General features: G+C 26.8%; 2 protein-coding genes across 2 annotated transcripts; both read right to left on the bottom strand.

Moving 5' to 3' along the window:
- Positions 1-15581: 15581 nt before the first annotated feature.
- Positions 15582-20097, bottom strand: Sse (extra spindle pole bodies like 1, separase). The gene is made up of 11 exons (XM_015521849.2): positions 19584-20097; positions 18073-18196; positions 17693-17929; positions 17458-17617; positions 17234-17352; positions 16923-17145; positions 16735-16862; positions 16503-16676; positions 16262-16429; positions 16093-16199; positions 15582-15923 (listed from the first exon to the last, which is right to left on the bottom strand). The coding sequence occupies exons 1-11, from the start codon at positions 19681-19683 to the stop codon at positions 15772-15774; spliced, it is 1692 nt and encodes a 563-aa protein (XP_015377335.2). The 5' UTR covers positions 19684-20097; the 3' UTR covers positions 15582-15771.
- Positions 20098-20960: 863 nt separating this feature from the next.
- Positions 20961-22285, bottom strand: LOC107171600 (zinc finger BED domain-containing protein 5-like). Its single transcript, XM_089226992.1, has 2 exons — positions 22188-22285; positions 20961-21774 (listed from the first exon to the last, which is right to left on the bottom strand). Exons 1-2 carry the CDS (start codon positions 22283-22285, stop codon positions 20961-20963), a joined length of 912 nt encoding a protein of 303 aa, XP_089083118.1.
- Positions 22286-22813: the final 528 nt, after the last annotated feature.

Here is a 22813-nt window from a genome sequence, read left to right on the forward strand (position 1 = left end):
GATTCAAATAAAATAAAAATATATTATAACTATATTATAGTCCAAAGGATGACTAATAATAAATAAAGATCAAATAAATAACGTATATTAATATAATATCAAATAAAATTAAGATTATAGTCCAAACGATGACTAATAATAAATAAAACATAATCCATAGCAGATTATCGGGAATTTAATTCATAGCCAACTTTTAACAAATAATTATGATTTAAATACAAAAGAAAAAAAAATAATGATAAAAAAATAAATGTCCAGAGATAACAACAACGATCAAATAACTGAAACAAACAACAAAATTTACCTTACATAAGTGTTCATAATCATGGACAAAATGAATTTTTCAATAATAGAAACAAATGTTTCTTTTTCAAAAATAATATCGAACTATAAGATTTTACCTTTGATATATCACATAAAAATGGTAAAGAAAACAGAGTATCAGACGGGCTATAATACAATAACATAAATACAAACGATAAAAATATTGGAATCGACATATCACATTAGGTACGAATGTACGACATAAATCCATCGAATTCCAAAGATCAATTTTGCATTTACAACAAAAGCGATTAATAAACCCAAAGAAAATATAAATAACAACATATTGAGGAAATCACGACAATTTGTCATAATGAATAACATATTATATTATCAACAATGCACACCATATTATACCAATTATATCATTTTTTTTTCCTAACGCATGATTTTGAACCTTATTTTCCAATAGATATTATATTAATACCAGAAAAAGCATGCCTTACAACATATAAAAATTATTGAAGGATCTAAACGAAAAAAGGAATGAAATTCCACAAATAGTAAAAAAATGGCACAAATTAAACGAAAAAATTATTTAGACAAAAGTCACGGAATAGTAAGCTTTAATCCAGGCGACCAAGAATTAATAACATTTCTATTTTCACAAATAGGCAAAACGCCTAAATTAGCACAAAAATACAGAGGCCAATTTAAAGTAATTTAAAAATAATAAATAAATATCAGAATTAGATTATAAAGTAAAATTAATCTTCGATAACAAACTAAGTGAAAACATCATTCATGTTAGAAGAATAAAATCATATTATTACAAGTTAACCATACAACAAAAATACAAATTTAACATAATAACCAATTAAAATGTCCTAATTTCTACAAGACTATAGGTACCTAAAAATAATACTAATAATCTAATTACAAATCAATGTTCAAAAACAATAAAATAAAAATAAAAATTGTTAATTTATAAAAATAAATAAATGTAAGCTACAAGAAATTAAATGGATTAACCATTCAGATTCCAGATCATAATCATGAAATCCTTATACAAGGAAGAACTCATCTGATCATTCTAAACCACTACATTGGACTACAAAAACAAATAATCTATCTAACTGTATATATTTGATGAATTATTAGTAAGTACATAAAAGTCCTATAGTTCTACAGTTATTAATTATAACTTTTACTTCCAATCATGCCTACTTTCAATTTTATTTTTTTAATAACAATCATAATACAATCTTGTAAAGTAATATTAAACAAAAGTATTCAAATATTTTATTTTGAGAATGAGAATTTAAAATATTTAAATTTTTTTACTTATCAAGCTACAATTCTAGTACCTTTTTTTTACTGAGCATTACATTACTTTTCATAATAAGACTATTAATAATATGTTTAATGAAATTGTAAATTTGTATATAAAAATAAAATTTGTTATATTAAAGATAATATTCATTTGATTGATGTGATATTTTAACAAAATATGTAATGACAAAGTCATACTTTTTACAAGACTTATAATAATGTAAACAGTCAACAATCAAGAGCTTTTTTTACTTGATAACACTTAAGAGGATGTCAGTGCATTTCTTTTTTTTTTTCTCTGACCCACGCACAACATAGCAAATATAAATTATTAAGATTATTGTTAACAAAAAATTTGATATATTGCGCATGAGTCGGAGAAAAAAAAATTCCACTGACATCCTCTTAATCGGCCTAACCAACCTTCTCTTTTTATTCTATCCCATAAGTCGAAGGTTGTAAACCTTACCTAACCTGGTAGTATCACTCAAAGGGTCAAGTGACCTTTGCAATTAAGATCCTTTCCTACATATTCAGAATTGTTAACATAACTATTCTACCTAACTATCTCCTTTCCCCCCACCTAACCTAATCCTCTCTCTCTGCCACTACCCCTCTTTCTTCCTATCCCTATCACGCCCTCCCCTTCACCTATCTCACTGTCTCTCACAACCTCTCACAATTCTCTCTCGCTTTTTGTTCTGTTCCCCCACCTAACCTTATCATCTCCCTTTGACACTACCTCTCTCTCACCCTATCACTTTCACACCATCCCCCTCACCTATCTCTCTCACACTCACTAGTCTGACATTCCCCCTCTACCCGTTTTTCTCACACTTGCACCCTCTCATTCACTTTATCTCCTTATCCTTCATCCTATCTACCTCTCTCGCTCCCTTTCACACTATCCTTCTCTCGCCCTCTCTTTACAAGTCACTAGAGTACCTACCTTACCTAACCTAACCTAATCTAACCTTACCTCACACTATCTATCTCACTTACTATCCCTCCTTTTCTTTCTCACCCTTTTTCTCTCGATTTTTCTTCTGCTTCTCTGCCATCTCTCTACACTACTTCTCATTATCTCTCTCTCTCTCTCTCTCTCTCTCTCTCTCTCTCTCTCTCTCTCTCTCTCTCTCTCTCTCTCTCTCTCCCCCCCCCTATCTCTTTATCATACTCTGCCCCCACTCACACACACCCAGTCCCCATAGTACCTACAGGTCATCGTACCTGATAATTGGTGAAAATATTTAAATATCATTGAGGAAATTATTAAAAAATAAAAATTTTAAATATTATTATACCTGACCAATTTCCTAATTTTTATCACGATTTTATTGATAACTTGAATAGTGTTATACCAGTGGTTACAAAACGAATAATTTAAAAATTGCAAGTAATCTATCCCCTGATCAATTAATAAATTAATAAAATAAAAATAAACCTACTGAAAAAATAGAAAATTACTTACCCAATATCTGAATCTACTATAAAACTTCATCTTCGAAATATTGTTAATACACTTCACACAGGCTTCACAACGAATATGATATTTAGTTGGCAAATCTTCACTGACGAATACCATCACTGAAATTTCAATAAAATATTCAACAATATTTTCTGACCTATTCATTTTAGATTCTGAACGAAGTGATGAATGTATTGATTTTACAATGATGTGTGTTTTTTTTTTGTGTGTCTGTAGGTACATCATAACTAGTCGAAATAATGCTTCAACTTCAAACGTTGGGGGTGGTTTCCGATATAAAAGTGAATATCCTAGGTGTATTATAGAGGTCAAAAGTAAAAATTTTCCAACAGTTTTCAAAAAAATCGAGAAAAACAAAAGAAAAAATGACAGAAAAACGGAATTTTTACGCAAAACCAGTTTTCGACCAAATCGATTTTTTTTATATGGTTGTAATTCAAAAACTAATCACTGCAAATACTTGAAATTTTCACCAAATATTTATGTTAGTGTAATCTATATACAGTTTAATTTCAGAGTTATTTATAGACCACTGAAATTTTAGATTTTTCTGAAAATTTTTTTTTGAAGTGTCGATAAAATTTTTTTGGCCCTATAAAAAACCTTTAAATTTTAATATAAAGTGTCTAATAGGTAATTCTTATAGTGATTAAAAAAACCTAGGCACAATTTTTTTTTATTAGCATTTGAAGTTCAAATATTGACAAAAATTTGTCAAAACCATGAATATATATTTTTTTATGTCTGTCATCACGTTTTGAGGCAGTAAAAGCGCTTCGATTTTTGACTTCAGTACGTTATTCGATCAGAAAGTGAATCTAATTGGTACTTTTGTGGTCAAAAGTATTCTTAATATTTTTCTAAATAATCGGGATAAACAAACTAAAAATTAAGGGAAAAACGGGAAATTTTACGCACAATCAGTTTTCGACATAATCGATTTTGATTTTTGATGTAACTTTAAAACAAATGACCATTGATACATGAAATTTTCAACGAATGTTTATATAAGTATATTCTAACCACCATAAAATTTTCAAAAATGTTTGACTTAAGTTGAACTATTCATAGGTATATGCAATTTTCGATCATTATTAGTTTTTTTAAATTAATATCGATAAAAAATTATTTTTTGGTTAGAAAATCTTGAAAGTTTAATACAAGGCTCTTAACATATTGTTACAATAGCAGTTGAAAAATAAAAATAAATTCATAGTCACAATTTTTTTTATAAGCATTCAAATTATGAATTTTGACAAAATACGTAAAAATCACAAAAATTCGCAAGTTATTTTAAGCTAGAAATTCATAAAAATTTTCTGTTTAAATCTAAGATTTGAAAATTTAATACAAGATTCCTTACAAATTTGTCAATCTTTATCACAAAAAAATGTCTCACGGAAATTCAAATTAAATTTTTATTAGCATTTGAATTTCAAATATTGACAAAAATTCGTCAAAACCGTGAATATTTGCAAATTATTTTGTAATTCAAAATTCATAATATTGTTTGTATTTATATCTAAGGTTGTAAAATTTAACACTAAGTTTTCCATAAGTTTTGTTTCAAATAACTATAGACAAAATTTGATGCGTCATTATAGGAAAAATGTTTTGAGCGTTCGAGTTTTAAATTTTTATGAAATCTCGTTATGATAACGATTTATCCTCAAACCAGGTATATGCATATCTATGATAATACAAGGTATTATGAATTATGATATAACTACATGCAATGTTTTTGGAAAAATTGATTAACCATGCCTTATGCGAAATGCGTCTTAATTGAAAAATAAAATATTTGTTTCAAAATATATATGATAATATTTAAATATAATATATCCTAGACTGACAAATCATCTCCGTTCAGAATCGTTTTTCGTATACAATGAAAGGTACCTATTATTGCATTAAAATTTAACCTACCCTTGTCAGAGGTTCACCCCACCTCCTAATGTACAGCAGAGCGACATCCACTTACCCGCTTTTTTTTATCATTACAGATAATATATAGCTAAACAATCCGTTTAATGTTATTATGTATTTTGATTATTTTATTCAAGAAATTATTAATTTTATATGGCTATAAAAACATTATACCTACTTTATGGCTACTAAAACTCTAGTACTGATTCATTTTTATTTTAAAATTTTTTATACAAACTTTAATTATTATTGCGTATTTTAGTTTGTTTATTTATTTTATTTCAAGAATTCATGAATATTATAATTATTATTCTATAGTAATTTTTGAAAGGTTGAGTTTTATAAAATGAATAAAAATTCGATTGCAATAAATTAGAGTTTGTTTATTTACCTAACAAATTACCATTTAGGTACGAATTAAAATTGCTCCCTATGCGTTTTGTATATACAGAAGTTATCAGTTAAAACGGATATTACGATTAACTAACTAAACAAAAATTGAAAAATGTCGATTATAAACACATACCTATAGGTTATAATTATGAAATTATAATTATTATACGTTTGGCAACCTGAGAAACGACGCAGCGCGTTTATATTATTCGATCTCGTGTATTTCTTAATTTTGCGCTTAGAAATAAAATAAGCGTCAACGATACTTGGAACTTGGGAATATATTTTTCGTGACGTTAAATATTTATTTAAAGCCTAACATAAGATTCAAGCCTCAAAAGAATATGAAAATAAACTTACCTCAAACATCGACTCTTTTTCGGGGTTTTTGTGAAATCCGAGACGTGTATGGGTACACTCCGATACCGATCTAAGAACGCGTCAGATACTTAATTGAAGTCTGAAAATATTATTAATTATGAAATTAAAATTATATGGAATACAGAATATTTTTAGTTCATGTTTGATCTAGTGCTCATTGAAATTATAATTTTAGAATCTTTAATCGATTGCCACTTCTGATTCTGAAAAGACAATTGCCACAGATTGTATTATAATTTATGTTACGCGAATAGGATAAATCCAAAGATATGTAATATTTATACTTCAATAAAACTTCTATTACCAAGGAGGTTCACGTTTATGAATAATGTTCATTTAAATAATTAAATGTGATACACCAATAACCAAAAAATATTTGTAATTTAAATTTAAATTATAATAATATAATAATATATTATTTTTCTCAGCCTATTTTTGTTTGATTATTGATTACGATTATGCTTCTTTTATGCAGGTATATTATATATCTAAAATAATCCGATTAATGTTTAATTTTTATCATCCCTACCTAGTTATAATGTGTTAATTTATGTTTTTTGAATATTTTATTTAAGGTGCTATTATTTCTTCACTAGTTCACTAACCACAACAAGGTATCTACTAAAACTCGGATACCTACCGGTTCGTTTTTATTTTAATAATATAAGATTAATAATTATAATTACTTGTATTAATGTTTATTTATTTTACTTCGATAATTTATAAAAATATTATTCCAATTTATTATTTATTAATTTTTGATATATTGTGTTTTTTTTAGAAAATAAATAATAAATGCAATTTTAATAAATTATTGAATTAGGTACCTACGTCAAATATAAAATAACCTATTCATGAAAAAAACCTAGACATAATTAATTTTTTAAGAAAAACAAAATTTTTCAATCTTATATAAAAAAAAAATGTTTTATCCTAATTAAATAACTTACCATTGTATCAGTACCTACATATTATATTATATCATTATTGTAAATAAGTGTAACTAATGACCTTTGTTGTCGATGTGAATATGCTCATTAAAAAAATATATATATATAAAATTGTTTACCTATAAATCTGTAAAAATTTAATTTAACTTTAAATGTTTTAACTTTTAAGCATTATGAATTAAAAATATAATGTATAAATAGGTAACAATATATTAATCTATGTCAGTTGTTGGCTTATTGTATATATTTTGTATAATATCATATACCCTAATAAATACCGAATGCAATTCATTATATTAATCATTTTCTTATAATTTCTAATGTACAAAACCTTATCAACCATAAATTTTAATTTTATTAAATTATATTAACAGGTATTAAAAATGCAGAATTTAATATTACAAATAAAGTAATATTGGATGGTTAAATACTACACCTTCAGTGATAAGTACATGAATATGAGAACAGTAAGTACCTAGGTACTTAGCAGCTACACAGTTGCAATTTTTTACAAGCTATATTATTATAATATATTTTTAGACGATTTACCATTGAAAACCACACATGACACATTCAAACAAATCAAACAAAATTCTATTGAGCTAGTAGGTGCCAATGGAAACTTAGTGTGATTAAATAACTGACTCTAATAATAAATAAGAATTTTATGTTGATCTCAATGATCTCGTGTTTATATGATCTTTATGTTACAACACAGTTTGTATTCTGTTTACAGATTTAGATAATGAATATTTTGATGATAGTATTAAAGACAAGGACTGGAAGAAAAATAAAAGCTCAGGAACATCATAAGAAAGGTCTAAAATCAGAATTTGATGACATTTTAACTAGAACAAGGTGTCATAGTAAAGATTTTTGTAACAACTTTAATAAAAATAATATCGGTCATATGGTTTTATAGAGAGATATTAAATTAATTAAAGTTATAAAAGAATTCCCTGATAAATTGTTTTTACAACAAATTAAACAACTTATGGGCAAGCAAATTATCAAGAAATTATAGTTTTAAATAAAAATAAAATTATCAAACATACATTACATATGAAATTCGCATTTATTGAAAAGCCTGGAATCTTACAAAAAAAAATATTTAATTTTATCGCGCAAAGCAAAACTTATTCCAGATACTTATTATCATTTTTATAAAAACTTAAAAATATCTGAAATTGATACTACTTATAACAAATACTAATAAAATAATAATAATAATAAAAAACTATGAAGATGGTGATAAATTTATATAATGAAATTAGACTTATTATTTATTTATTTTCAAAGCCTTAGGTAGCATAATATTATTAAACATAAGGCCATGATAATTATAATGAGTAACTTTTTTTTTTACATTGTATTTCAAACAAGTATTACCTATATTATTCAAATTCGTACATAATGTTACAGTCTTGTACTCTTGTTGTTCAAAAGCATTTGATAATTTTATAGTCATTATCAGTTTAGAATATATTTTTTTTTTAATTTGTCATATTATTTGTTACTTTGACACATAAAAATACACTTATTGACTACTTAAAGACAAGTAGTATTTTATTTTTTATTTAGTGTTTTATAGTAAATTATTTTTAAAGATATATATATATATATATATAATATATATATATTATACCTACAACTATTAAATGATTAATTTTCATCCTTATATATATTACCTGTACAATTATAAATTATAACACAACAATTTTAATCAAATTTCAAAAAAACTAACAGTTAATAATATTTTCTTATTCATTAATAATTTAAAGTTCAATACTGCCATATTTTGGTATGTCTGAAAATCAATTTCTGTATGCAATACAGCCACATATTAAAATATGACAGTCTTGCGTTTACTTAAAATGCCATAATAAGTTTGACTTTTTGGGTTCAAGGGAATATTTTATTATATTTGAAAAAGTCACAATATAAAGTATGTTTAAAGTGCCTATTGTAGTTTTTAGTTTCAAATGCATAGGTGAAAAACTCTTTGCAAACATCACCATTGTAAAAGTGTACAAACGTGTACCTCAATTCTTTTATAATATTAAGCCGCAAAAGAATTGGTATTAAAACAAACTTACCTTAAATATCAATTATTTTGGGATTTGTTAGAGTCCGCGACGTGTATGCACTCCGACGCTGAAATGGAAACGCATCAGATACTGCTGAATTGAAGTCTAAAAATAATGTGATTTATGAAAAAAAAAGATTAAACGGAAAACAGGATGTTTTTCGTTCATGTCTACTTTGCTATCTAATTGAAATGTTAGAATCTTTAATAGACTGCGTCCTCCGCAACGACTTTGACAATCGCCATGGATTATATTGTACTAAATTAATAAGAAAAATCCATAGATACCTAGGTATATATTATATACTACTTTTGTATCAACGATGCCCTTGTATACAATCTGTTCATTGCAGGACATCGGGCAATAATGAAATGAGATAACTATAACGAAATAATGCATAACTTTAAATTAAAATTATGTATAACAAAATAAAGTAGGTATCTTGGTATTATTTTAATTATATTTTTTAAATTTATTTATTTGATTATCGATTAAGAATATTTAAGATGGTGTTTAAATGTTAGAAGCACATGCATATTTTTACTAAAATATATTTCTTTATGAACTATTAAATAAATGTGATTACTGCTTTTTAAAGTTAAAATTAAGTTATACAGTGTACATATTAATATTCCGTACCGACCATGTCGGGCGACAGCTAGTTTGTAAAATTCCAAGTCAAAAATTTTCTCCGAATACGAAACTAATAATTAATTACAAATTTGTTATTTATTATAATTAATTAATTATCTACGGCAAAAGCCACCAATATGCCAATCATGTGCCACCACAATCTCACTAAACACATCTTCGTAGCATAATAATATTGTTAATCATAAGGTCATGACAATTATAATAAGTAGGGCTAGGGTTTTAAAGCAAATACTTCTTTTTTTCATATAGGTAGAAGATAGAAATTTAATTTTTATATATATAAATTAGACTCACGCTATTCTTATTCCAAATAAACCAATTTATTTTAGCTTTTTTTATTGTTTCTTTCAGTTATTTTAGATGTCGAATTTGCATATTATGTTTATTATCAGGTTTCGGATTTTATAGCATCAAAAATCCTAAAATATGCTCTATAAATATTCCCTAAAAAAATCAAAAATAACAACAAATAAAAATAAATACAAATCAAAATTGTATTCAATTTATCATATATCTTTATTATTATATTTATATTATTAAATCATATATTTATAAAAAAAAACTAAAATCTTCGTATGCAGTTTAAAAAAATTTGTATGTACTGATTAACTATTGATACCTTGAATTATGACATCGTTTGTACGCAACTATCCAAAATTATCAGAGTAAATAAGAATAAAATTTCAATTCTTATTGATTCGCATTAATGATTACCATTTGTCACGAGATTTATGAAAAATATAAAATAAAGCGTTGAATTAAGAATATTAGCAAAACATGGCACTAAAACTTTAAAAGTAGCACTAAGATTCTAAAATTCTTCAAATGTGCAAAAAATAGCAAAATAAAATTTCATATTTAGAGTCCGTGGTGTATTAAACAAATTTACAGCCCACTCTGCTATTTTTATCTCTATCCTATAATAAGTAGCGAATGCTATAAAATCCGAACCCTGGTTATAACTTAAAAATTATAATACAGGTACCTACTATTGTTTTGATCATTTCCTATGTCGTACGTGTGTAAGACGGAGACAACACATGCGGGTTAGACGTCCTCTTAATAATAAAACTATAGGTATACTATAGGTACCTATATAGCCATATATAAGTATGTACTCACTATGACACTACTCACTACTCAAATACTATAATTATATTTATATTGTATTTTTCTATAAACACTTAATTAGTTTATTATTGTAATAATATTGTCCTTCTAGCAATACCCACCTAGTACCCACCCACCCACCCATATTTAAGGTGTTGCTTGAGCAACACTTGGACCCTAGGTTACATGCAACTGAGGTGCATCATAAATCATTATACCCTTCGTTCATAAATCTATACACTCACGACCCCAATCAATCGTAATAATTATATGCTTTAATTGGTAATAAAAGATAGGATAAAAGAAGTCGCTATTCCAAATCCCTTTAATTATTATTCATTTAAAATAGCTAACTAAACCACCCTAGTTAATATAATTATTTTAAGGTGAAGTTTTATCAATAGCAACGGCCATGCTTATTTTCAAATCATCACACAATTTTCACATTTTCATAACCATGTGGCTTCGTAATTATCAATCTATTCTGATTTTAAGATTCTTAATAGTTATTTTGTTTTTCATTATATCGACATTGCATACTGCAGTCTTCGATGTGTTACCATACCGAATAATATTTCCAAATTTTTTTTTTCTTTTCAAAATGCTTTTGCCTGCGGGTGCCCACACCTTCTTTCTCATTTTTTTTTTCATTTTTAATTCTAATTAATTTTTGTTCACACAATTTTTACACTTCCAAAACCATGTGCCTTCTTAATTACCTATCAATCTATTCTGATTTTAAGATTCTTAATAGTTATTTTGTTTTTCATTATATTGACTATTGACATTGCATACTGCAGTCCTCGATGTGTTTCCATACTGAATAATACTTTCAAAATTTTTTTCTGCTTCTCAAAATGCTTTTGCCTGTGGGCGCCCACACCCTCTTTCTCATTTTTTTTTTCATTTTTTAATTCTAGTTGATTTTTGTCCTCACGATTTTGAAACTTTAATAATCATGTACCCTTTAAATACCTAATCATATATAAATGAGCTGGATATTACATAGTACATACTGCATTCTATATTGTGTACCTACTCCAACTGCAGATAAATTTTTTCTAAATTTATTTTTTGTTTCTTCAAACTTTTGCCCATGGGTGCCTTACGCCCATTCTTATTTTTTTTCGATAATTTAACTCTAATTGGTTTTAGTGTACACAGTGCTTTAACTTAATTATAATTTATAACCATGTGTAACTAAATAATTGTACAACCATGAACTGGAGATTTTACACTGAAGTCTTCAATGTATTCCAAATGTAGAGTTTTTCCTGAATTTTTTTTTGCTTCTTGAATTAGTATTGCTTGCGGGCGCCAATACCCCTTTTCTCATTTTTTTTTTCATAATTAAACTCTAGTTGATTGTTGTGTACACAATTTTTAAATTTCCATTCTTCTAAATAATCATTCTTTCACGACTTTATTTTTCTTAATAGTTTTTTTGTTTTTAGTTATCTTTATATTACATACTGCAGTCTTCATTACAATTTATTCCTACTGAATAATTTTTTTCTAAATGTATTTTTTGCTCCATGAATCAGTGTTGCTTGCTGGAGCCAATAATTCCCTTTTCCAGTTTTTTTTTTGATTTCATTATTAAAATCTAGTTTAAACAATTTTCAAACTTTTATTACCACGTGCTTAAGTTCTTGATAGTTATTTTGTTTTACTTTACTATATATTCCAACATGAACTGAACTACTGAAGATTACAACTGCAGTCTTTATTGTGTATTCCTACTGATAATTTTTTTCTAGATTTATTTTTTGCCTCTTGAAACACATTGGCCTGCAGGTGCCAATACCCCTTCTTATTTTTTTTTTCATAATTTAACTCTAATTAATTTTTTGTGTACACAACTATCAAACTAATAGACATATGCCTTCTAAAAAATTATTCTAACATAAATTGTTGCTTACATAATGCAGTATTCAGTGTGTATTTTTATTGTAGAATTTTTCTAATTTTTTTTTTTTGCTTCTTGAAACATATTTGCCTCATTGCCTGCTGATGCCAATATACAATCTTTCCCATTTTTTTTTTATATTGAAATATAGTAGTTGATTTTTGTACACACTATCATTAAACTTTAATAACTATGTGAACACTAAATGATCATTCTATCATGATTTTATTAGGTATTCTAAATATTTATATATTTTTTTCATTTAATTATATTCAGATTAGGTACACACTGCAGTCTCCAATGTATATCCCTACTGTATAATTGTTTGTCTTACGTCTTGAAACACATTTGCCCCTGGTCGCCAATACCCCCTCTTTTTGTGATAATTTAAATCTAGTTGATTTTTGTGTACACAAATTTGATTCTTTAATAACCATATGCCCTTAAATAATCATTTTATCATGAACTGGAGATTACATACTAAAGTTTCGATTTTTGCATTTAGTCAACTTATTTAGAGTAGGTACCTCTGGTACCTACCTACATATTGCAGTATTCATTGTGTGCTTTCAAGTGATAATTTTTTTCCAATATTTTTTTTGCCACTTAAAATATATTTGCTTGCGGACGCCAACTTCCCCTTTCCAATTTTTTTTCTAATAATGTAACTTGTATTGATTTTTGTATAGGTACGCAAATTTTAAAATTTATTAATCTTGTGCCCTTTAAATGATCATTAACCATGTACTAGAAAAAAACGTGCCTATGTATTTTCAATATTTTCCAACTGCTAATATATCAACTTATGGGGAACCTTTTGTGTTACATTTTCAACTTTTTTGACCCAATAAATAAAATTATATCGACATTTAGAAAATAAAAAAAATAAAAAATATCAAATACCTATAAATAACTTTACAAAATTAATATTTTGAAGATGTTATCAAGTATATGAAATGATAAAATAAACAAATGTAAAAATTATTTAAATGTAAAATGTAGGTATAATTTTAAAAATATTTGTCAAAATTCAAACTTTAAATGCTTAAAAAATATGTGACTGTAATTTTAATTTAAAAAAACTAAAAAATTCAAAATTTCAAATATTACAAATAACTTAAAAAGATTTGAAATGTTTTAAAAAATTTTCAAAGTATAGAAAAATATGTCAACATAAATATTCAGTGATAATTTCATGTAAGTACCTAAGGTAATTTGTTTTAGAGTTACACCATAATATTCAAAATAGATTTTCTCAAAAACCGATTTTACGTACAAATTACTGTCTATTCATAATATTTTTTTGTTTTTCTCGGTGCTTTTGTGAAAACTACTGAGAATTTAAAATTTTGATCTCCCTAATGCACTTACTAGATTCACTTTTCCATCGGAAAATTCGCTGAAGTTTTGAATCGAAGCATTATTTCCACGTCTAATTGTATACCTACACACACACACACAAATATACTTATAAAAATACACATTGTAAAATTACTAAAATCAATACATTCATTGCTCCACTCAGAATCTAAAATATAGCCGTATAGAGATAGTAAAGTTATCAATTTGAATAATATATTTAGATTTTAGATTTTAAGTAACTCTAAAGCTAAGGAAATAGAATTTGTGATTGTACAAGTATAAAGAGTTTTATAATTGAGGATACAATGATACTGCACTACAGCACAGTTTATAGCCACATAATACTTTATACTACAATAATCTGAATGATCTATACAAAATTAGAATTAAAAAAAAAAAAACAATAATCTCAATACATGCATTATTGTTCATTTTATTTTTAAGCATGATAGTATGTAGTACATGGAATCTATTTCGATTACTTCTGTCGGTCAGACCAAAATATACTTTGTCTAATGTTCTGTGCTATTGTGATATATATGAGTCTGGTAAATGAGTTCTCATAAATCATAATATACCTAAAACCCTTGAGTAAAAACGTTAGTAACTAGTTGTATAATAAAATTATACAACTTATTAAATTAAGTATATTTAATTAAATTAAAATATACCATTTGTCCAATTAGTATGCTGACAAAGAAAATTTGTCAACCTTGAAATCCAGCGACTTATATAATGCCTAGATTCCCAATTGAAATTATTATTTGAAGCACGATTAAAAAATATTGCATAGGTACATGATTAACTATATTATACACCTACTAGCACTTGTAGTAAAATTCAGCCCCTAATTACTAGCAAATGTCTATGATAAGCACACAGATTAGATGAATTTTCTGATAGGCTGTAGTAGGTACAAATATTTATTTTATAATATTAAATATTCAAGTCAAAGGTACATCAAATATTGGAACTTAGCTATGTCTCATACTTTACATGTGTAGGTATTCTCATATGTCATATCTCCTAGATCCTAGTTATTGAAATGATTATTGCTACCCTTGTGACAATAAACTTTCGTGAATTTACAGCAGAATATATTATTACTTTGAATATTCTCTTAAGATTAGCAATAATAACACAAATAAAACAATTTACCTTGTACTTACAGATAGTTATAGTATAGCATAGTATATATTGATTTGTACATCGGTAAGTAGTTAATGAAACAAAATCCAATAACAAGGGATCATTACAATATTATTATTATACACTATGTTTTTGAAGAATTAGCCAAATCAATTTTCAGAAGTGTTGAAGTATTAACAGAAAATAACATGATAACTTTTATAGATGTAAAATTATTTTCCAATTATTCAACTAATATTCAACTATGTATATTATTTTCTTAAGATTCATTTTCTCAGCAGTGTCAAACAGTTGTACAGCACAGCATCATAAAAACAGACCATTAATTAATGCTATAAGCTGCAGGATAAGAAACATACCTTTTATAACTTAATAGATTAAATTATAGATACTGAAATATTTTAGAAGATAATTGAATAATTTATAAAATATTTATGTAAGTACATTCTCGTTAAGTATATAATTATATTATATACTTAGTTATTATATTGTTACACCAGAGATAGAATTTTTAGGCACAACAGATGTAGGAATGTAATTATAATTTTAAATATAAAACTTAACACACAGCAAAATATGAGAAAAAAAATTATAAACAATTTATTACTTAAAAATGTAATTTAACAAATTGTAATAATTGTGTAAATCTGTAAATAGGTAAAAACTTAATAGTATAATACTTTGAACTATTTAATATGTATAAAAAAAAAAACATTAAAAACTTCGGTAACTTAAAATTAAAATAATATTACATCAGGATCATTTTCAGTCTGTCATGATAACTGGTATACCTCGTGCAACTAAAGCGGCATAGTTGAAAAAACTTCTAGTAGTTTTTCTGGCAATCGCTAATGTACGCAAGAGTTCTCGTTCCATGGGATAATCCTGTTGATCCAAAAATTCTTTAGGCCATTTCTCTGAAACATTATCCAAATCAAACCAATTAAGATAAATTATTTTTAAATTCAGGTACAAAAATAATTGTTCATCTATTATAATTTATATAAATTATTGTTATTATTATAATACATAAACATTAATTTGTGAAATATTAAATAATGATTAAATTGTATAATTTTTATTCACCTTGAAGGTTGATGGGATTTCCGGGTAGCCAAACATTAAGCATGGCTCTGGCCAAGTTATCAGCATCTAAACTTGTTACATTCCACAACATACCAATGACACAGGGACTAAATAAATAGATGTTCATTAAAATTTTTAAAAAACTGTAGGTAGTTGAGAAATGAATTACCAGCCAGCTTTTAAATATCCATAAGAAGCACCCACAAAATTAGATCGTCCTCCTTTGTCAGTGTGTTTAACACTTGAGCACCCAAACAACATTGGTATACACTGTAGATCTAATTTGTCTAAATCCAAACTATGCAAGTATTGTGTTCCGTTACCATGGCCACAATATCTAAATAGGGTTAATATTTTAATAATATTAGATAAGCAAATCAAAACAAAATCATAATAATATAATCACTTACAATAGTATGTTATTTTTTTTAAGTAAAGAACTGAACTGTTCTGAAGTAGGCTCTTGACTTTGAATGCCGTCCCAGTTTACATTTCTTTCCTTGAGGAAACTCGACATTCTTTTTTCAGCATTAGACAATGTTTTATCAGGGTTTAAAATGTAATATCCTTGGTTTCTAATTTTCCTGAAATCAATTGCAGTTAGAATATACATAATTTATAAATATTTTTTCATTATATTACATTAATCCATTTTGAATAGAATCCTTGTGTTTATGATATAACCTGTGCACAATATGTACAGATGACACGCGGGAGACTGGATGTCTTTTTAAACACGGTATTGTTTCCCATGGCAAACATTCTAAATGCTATGAAACAAGAAAATCAAAAAATATAAATCTTTTTAGTAATACAAACTAATACTATACCTCGTCTAATATAAGCAAAACAGGATGTCTTTTTTTCAACATTAAATGTGAACCATTTAATTTATATTTATTAATAGCAGATTCAAATTTATTCATTTCCTCTGTTGAACAGTCAACTTCTTTAAGAAGATTATTTATTTCATCATTCGTCAACTGGACGACTGCATTTGTTATCTGATACAAAATCATTCTGCTCCGTTCACTTATAGTCATGTTTTCTTCTCTGAGAATATTACATAATAAAAATAAATAAATTGTACACACATGAATTATAATTTTCAAGAGATAAAATTATATATACAATTACTAACTCTATGACATTATCAATAATGCTATAGACTTCTGCTGAAAGTTTCTCATCAAAATAATTGCCTAACAACATACAAATCCAATGTTTTATCCAACTAGTATGAATTTCCTGTGAAATGCTCTGTTGGAAACAATCATTTTAATAACAATTCAATTATTAATAATTTTTGACTTTGCATTTAGTTCGGAGACTTATTCGGGGTTATTTCAATAGTTGTTTATTTACTTTAATTGACTGGGAAGCGGAATCTCTTAAATTCCGAATAACTGATGGATCCTTATTTTGTCTGTCATTTGTATCTTCTAAGCTTTTTTTCAGAACTTCAAAAATAGTCTTTTGTCCTAAACTGGTTTTTGCTTTATCCACTTTTATAGTCAAAGGTTTACTAAAAAGTCAAATATTTTTTAATTATCAATAGGTATGATAAAAATGTCCAATTAATTTTAAAAAAATATCATACATATTCTTGTATTTTTGACCACACTGATATCTAGATATAAACAATTCACCAACTTCTGTAGGTTTCTCTGTAGGCCTAGGAGTTACTACATCTTTAGGATTATAGTTTTTAGTGATTTGTATTAATGTCCATTCTGATGGCATTTCTTTTAAACGTTCCAAAAGACCATTGTATCTTTTGGTCACATATTCTGAGTTCAAGGATAAACAATCATTCAGTTCTTTTTTACTTGCAGTACTAGAATAAAAATAAATGTATTTAACCCAATGAAAAGTTAAATAATTCATACAAAAATGCAGTTATTATTTTATTAATTAAATCAAATGAGAATATATTTTTAATGTTTTTAATAAAAAATAATTGAACAATGTCGATCTTACTCTGGATTCATTATCAATGAAAGTTTTGAACGAATTCCACCTCCATGAGCTTCAGATAAATAATAAGCAACAGAATCATACTCTTTTAAACGATAGCTTATATAAGCAGCAGCTTTATTTGTATCTATGAAAATTTGAAAATTAATACACGCTTTTTATGGACAGTATACTTCATATACCTATATTAAGTATATTGTTTAGTAGTACTAATGCATAGGTAGATAAGTTATACTTTGATACAATACAAGTTAATCAAAACGAACGGCTGTTTAATAATACTTATTATTAATACTTTCAGAAAAATGATTGAAAAATCCAGTTATGTTATATTTTGTAGGGCCTAGTAGTGTATAGCCCAACGTGGGTAATATTAAACCCCCTCAATCCACCTTTTACAGCTTTAAAATGCAAAAATATATTAGATGTGTGATCTTTTCCTAAAGTTGTATTTAAATATTAAATCAAAACATACCTACTCCTTTAAAAAATCCTAGATACGCTGATACACGCATGACGATGTTGCATTAGATCTAGTGACTAAACACAACTACTATATTTATATGATAGCATTAAAATGGTTTTAAATTTTTAAACTACATAGTGCGAGCTTTTTAACTTGTAAAACAGTTTACATTTTTTAAATCGTTTTTACAACTTACTATATCAATATGATGGCGTTAAAATCGTTTACATTATATAAACTATTTTAAAAATTAAAATGCCTACACTAGGTAGTTAAAGAATTTAAAATCGATTTACTTTCAAAGCGTTTTATTGCCATCATATAAACATAGTAATTGTACTTAACTAACCTATCACCACTTCAGATGTCCTATTACGTCCAAAACAATTGCACCATTCAACGCTTAATAAGTTTTCAATTTACACAATTAGGTAGGTACTATATGTTATAAAAGGTATGATATTAACAATTATTAAATTATAATAATATATTGTAATTTTTTACATATTAAGTGTTTGAAAAAAATAGGCAACTAAAATTATGATCATTGAAGATAAAATTAGTGGAATTTAATAGCTAGGTATAACATGAATTCCTTGCAGAAATACTATTGCTTTCAAAAATTATAAATAAAGTAACGATGTAGCAAAGTTTTATCATTTAAGTTTTATCTTAATTTCCAATTTCTAAATATGTGTTTTGGCTCTATTCATAATTATTTTGTATAATCCTGGCTGTCCTAATTAGACTAGATTAATGAGGTTGTAAGAGTTATAATATGATATCCACAATCACAAATACATTTAATTCAATAAGCAAAGTAATATTAAAATTGTCTAATGATATAGGTAATCGTAAAATATTTTTTTTTTCAAACCAAAACATTATAGTATGTTTTCCAATCAGCATCTATTTAGAAGTGTAGTACTTACTACTCAACTTGTTATCTTACCATGCAAATGAACATTTATAAAACTTATTGCCAACAGTTCACACTTATAATAATAGCTATAGGTGTTCGATTAGAAAATTGATGTTTCATACTCACTCTCGTAAACGGGAAACGGTGGTAAAGGCATTTGTTTGATTTGCGACAAACATTCTTCGATTTCATTAAGCACGGTTCGGCACACTGCTTCAGGTTCCATGGTAGTGAGAACGAAGAATTATTATAAGCTACCACTAACCAATGAGACAAATATTGAATAAATTCTTCACATTTATTATTTTTTCAGGTGAATAACGTGCGATCTTCTTCTGGAGAAACGACGAATAAAACCGAAATCAACGGCGTTAGACAGAATATGTGTAATAGATAATAATACACCGCGGCTTATAATAATATATTAAAGTACCAACAGTAAACAACTGTGCTCAGTGTTCACTTTTATTGTTTTTACTTTTCAATTTTGTGTATTTATAGCCCGTAACCTGTAGTTTTCAGTTTAATTTTAAAACATCTTCATCATAGTCTGTACTAACCTACTACTAAGCTCTGTTTACCATGACCGGTAATAATTGGTAGTCAGTTTAAAATTTTAAAATATAAAATATTGTAAACAATAACATAACCACATGTGCGATAGCAGGCAGGCGATAGCATCACAAGTTTAAACCATATTAAACCATTGACTAATATTTCGTATGTCCATGGTTTTGTTCCAATGACCAATTGTTCCATTATCTACTTATACCACTACCCAAGGCGTATTAATACACTTGCCATAACTTACCCAATTCTTCCAATAAGGTTTTGTTCAAAGCTAAAATATTAGATCATAATCATAATTAACGTTTTAATGTTGTACCACAATACCATATTGATTATATTTATATATTATACAATTATAATATTCTCAAATGATCACAATCTATATTATGATCTAACTGATCTAAGGTTCTAAGGCATATTATTCCAATTGTTGGTTTATTCCAAATTGCATTTTAGATTTTTAATCAATAGATTTTTATTACATACTCAATACATTTTCCAAGTTTGGGACAACTTTTTAGAAATGTATAATAAACATAAGTTAAAACAATAATTTATATTATTAATAAAAACAATTTAGAATCACGATTCATTGAGATTATTAATAGCCTAAGATTATTAAACATAATAGGTATGCCTGTCATGTCGACAATTAGTTTTAAATTGAGAATACCTACTAGCATATATTACTTTATAACAAATTGAAAATGCTTTATAAAAATTAATAAAAAAAATACGGACAACTTTACTGACAACAAGGTTTACTCGTCAGTCGTCACTCTGTTGAGATGTATATTAGATGTCTGAACTGTAGGTACCTAATAGATTTGTTAGTTTTGAATTCAATATAGCAACATACATAAAAACATTGTGAAAGAGAAATGGCTCTGAGCTAAGGAGGAGGAGGACTAAATTGCAGGATCGTCCGATCGTCTAAAGTTTAGACATTAGTCTATGTATCATACAGTTTCTGGCAATATTTTTAATACGCTGTACAGCTCCATTAATTGTACCACTCATAGCCTTTGCTCCATCAGTACAGATATCAACGCAGTTTTCCCAAGGTATTTCATTTCCTTCAAGAAATGAATTTAGAAGATCAAATATTTCAACTCCAGTAATACGTGTTGGTAGATATTTGCATAAAAGAAGATCTTCCAATAATGTGCTTTCGTGTTGATACCTAACGATGAAAATTAATATTGCAAGCCCAGCTACATCGGTAGACTCATCCATTTGTAATGCAAATTTGCACGATTTGAGACGAAAAATAAGTTCATTCTGTATATCGGCTGCTAAATCATCGACACGATTAGCTACCGTGTCATTTGATAGTGGGATTTTAGATATTTCTTTTGCCAATTTTTCATCTAACATACATTTTACCATCTCCATAGTACAAGGTTTTATTAGACTTTCGGCAATTGTGTAAGCTTCACCGCGTTGAGCTATCCGATAGCCAATTAAATAAGAAGCCTCGGTCGCTTTTTCATTCATAGTTTTTGTGGTTTGAGCCATACAGTTTATTGATTTTAGTAGTTCGTTACGCTTTCGAATAAAGAATTCTACATTTTTTTCTTTAAGTTCACCGTGAACAGATTCTAAATGACGACGCATTTTAGCTGGAGCCATAGAGCTATTTGGGAGAACTTTGCTGCAAATAACGCACTGAGGATTATCATTATTATTCCTAAATCCTAATGATATGTAACTTTCCTCATACTTTCTAAATTTTTTAGTTACTTTCCTAAAATATTTTGGGGAAATTTAATTTGTATCATTCTCATTTTTACTATGATTATCAATATGACTTCAGTTCACCGCAAAATATTCAGGTTCTGGAGAGGAACGTTTCTGAGTTCCTTTTTTAAGCCATCTCTCCATATTGTAAACAAAATAACAAAACTAACTTTGAGAAAAAAAATAAATTTATAACACAACACACTCGAATATAACGCACAGGTCACAAGACACGCGGTGGACTGTCGCGTTGTATTGAGACGTTGAAACATTATTTTATTCGTTTATCTGTTTTTGAGAAGTTCACGCTATCGCGGACGGTCATAAGTCATAACCAATTAGTATTTTTGTCAACGACGTTCAAATATTATTTCTGTATATAAACTGTACACATGTATAATCACTATAAGTACACAATACACTGTAGAAGTATAGATAGAGTATAAAGATAGAATATTCCATATGACATATACAGGGCCGGATTTAGGGGATTGTCCAGGGGGCCCCGGGATTTCCATTTTATTTTATTTGCTTCAAGTAGCTATAGAGAAAACTGAAACATCATTATAGGAAAAATTTTAAGTGCGTTTGAATTTTAAATTTTTACGAAATAGCGTAACGATAACAATTTATCCTCAAACGATTTTAAACATTTGTTATTATTCAAAAAGTATAAGTCGTAGATACTCGAAAATTTCACCAGTTATTTAGATTGGCATTTTCTTTAAATGATTTAATTTTCGAAATATTTTGACTTTTTTTTAGATATTTATAGACAACTGAAATTTTCTTTTTTTCTGAAATTTTTTTTTAAAGTGTCGATAAAATTTTTTTGGCTTTATCAAAAAACTTGAAAATTTAATACAAAGTTCCTCATAAGTTATTCTTATAGATATTTAAAAATTATAAAAATACATAGGCACGGTTTTTTTTCATTAGCATTTGAAGTTCAAATATTGACTTAATACGTAAAAATTACGGCAATGTTCAAATTATCTTAGATAGAAATTCATAAAAGTTTTTCTTTTTAATTCTAAGATTTGAGA

The sequence above is a fragment of the Diuraphis noxia genome, unplaced genomic scaffold, assembly GCF_037042655.1.
Source record: "Diuraphis noxia isolate RWA-SAM2 unplaced genomic scaffold, SU_Dnox_SAM2 contig0004, whole genome shotgun sequence".
Taxonomy (NCBI): Eukaryota; Metazoa; Arthropoda; class Insecta; order Hemiptera; family Aphididae; genus Diuraphis; species Diuraphis noxia.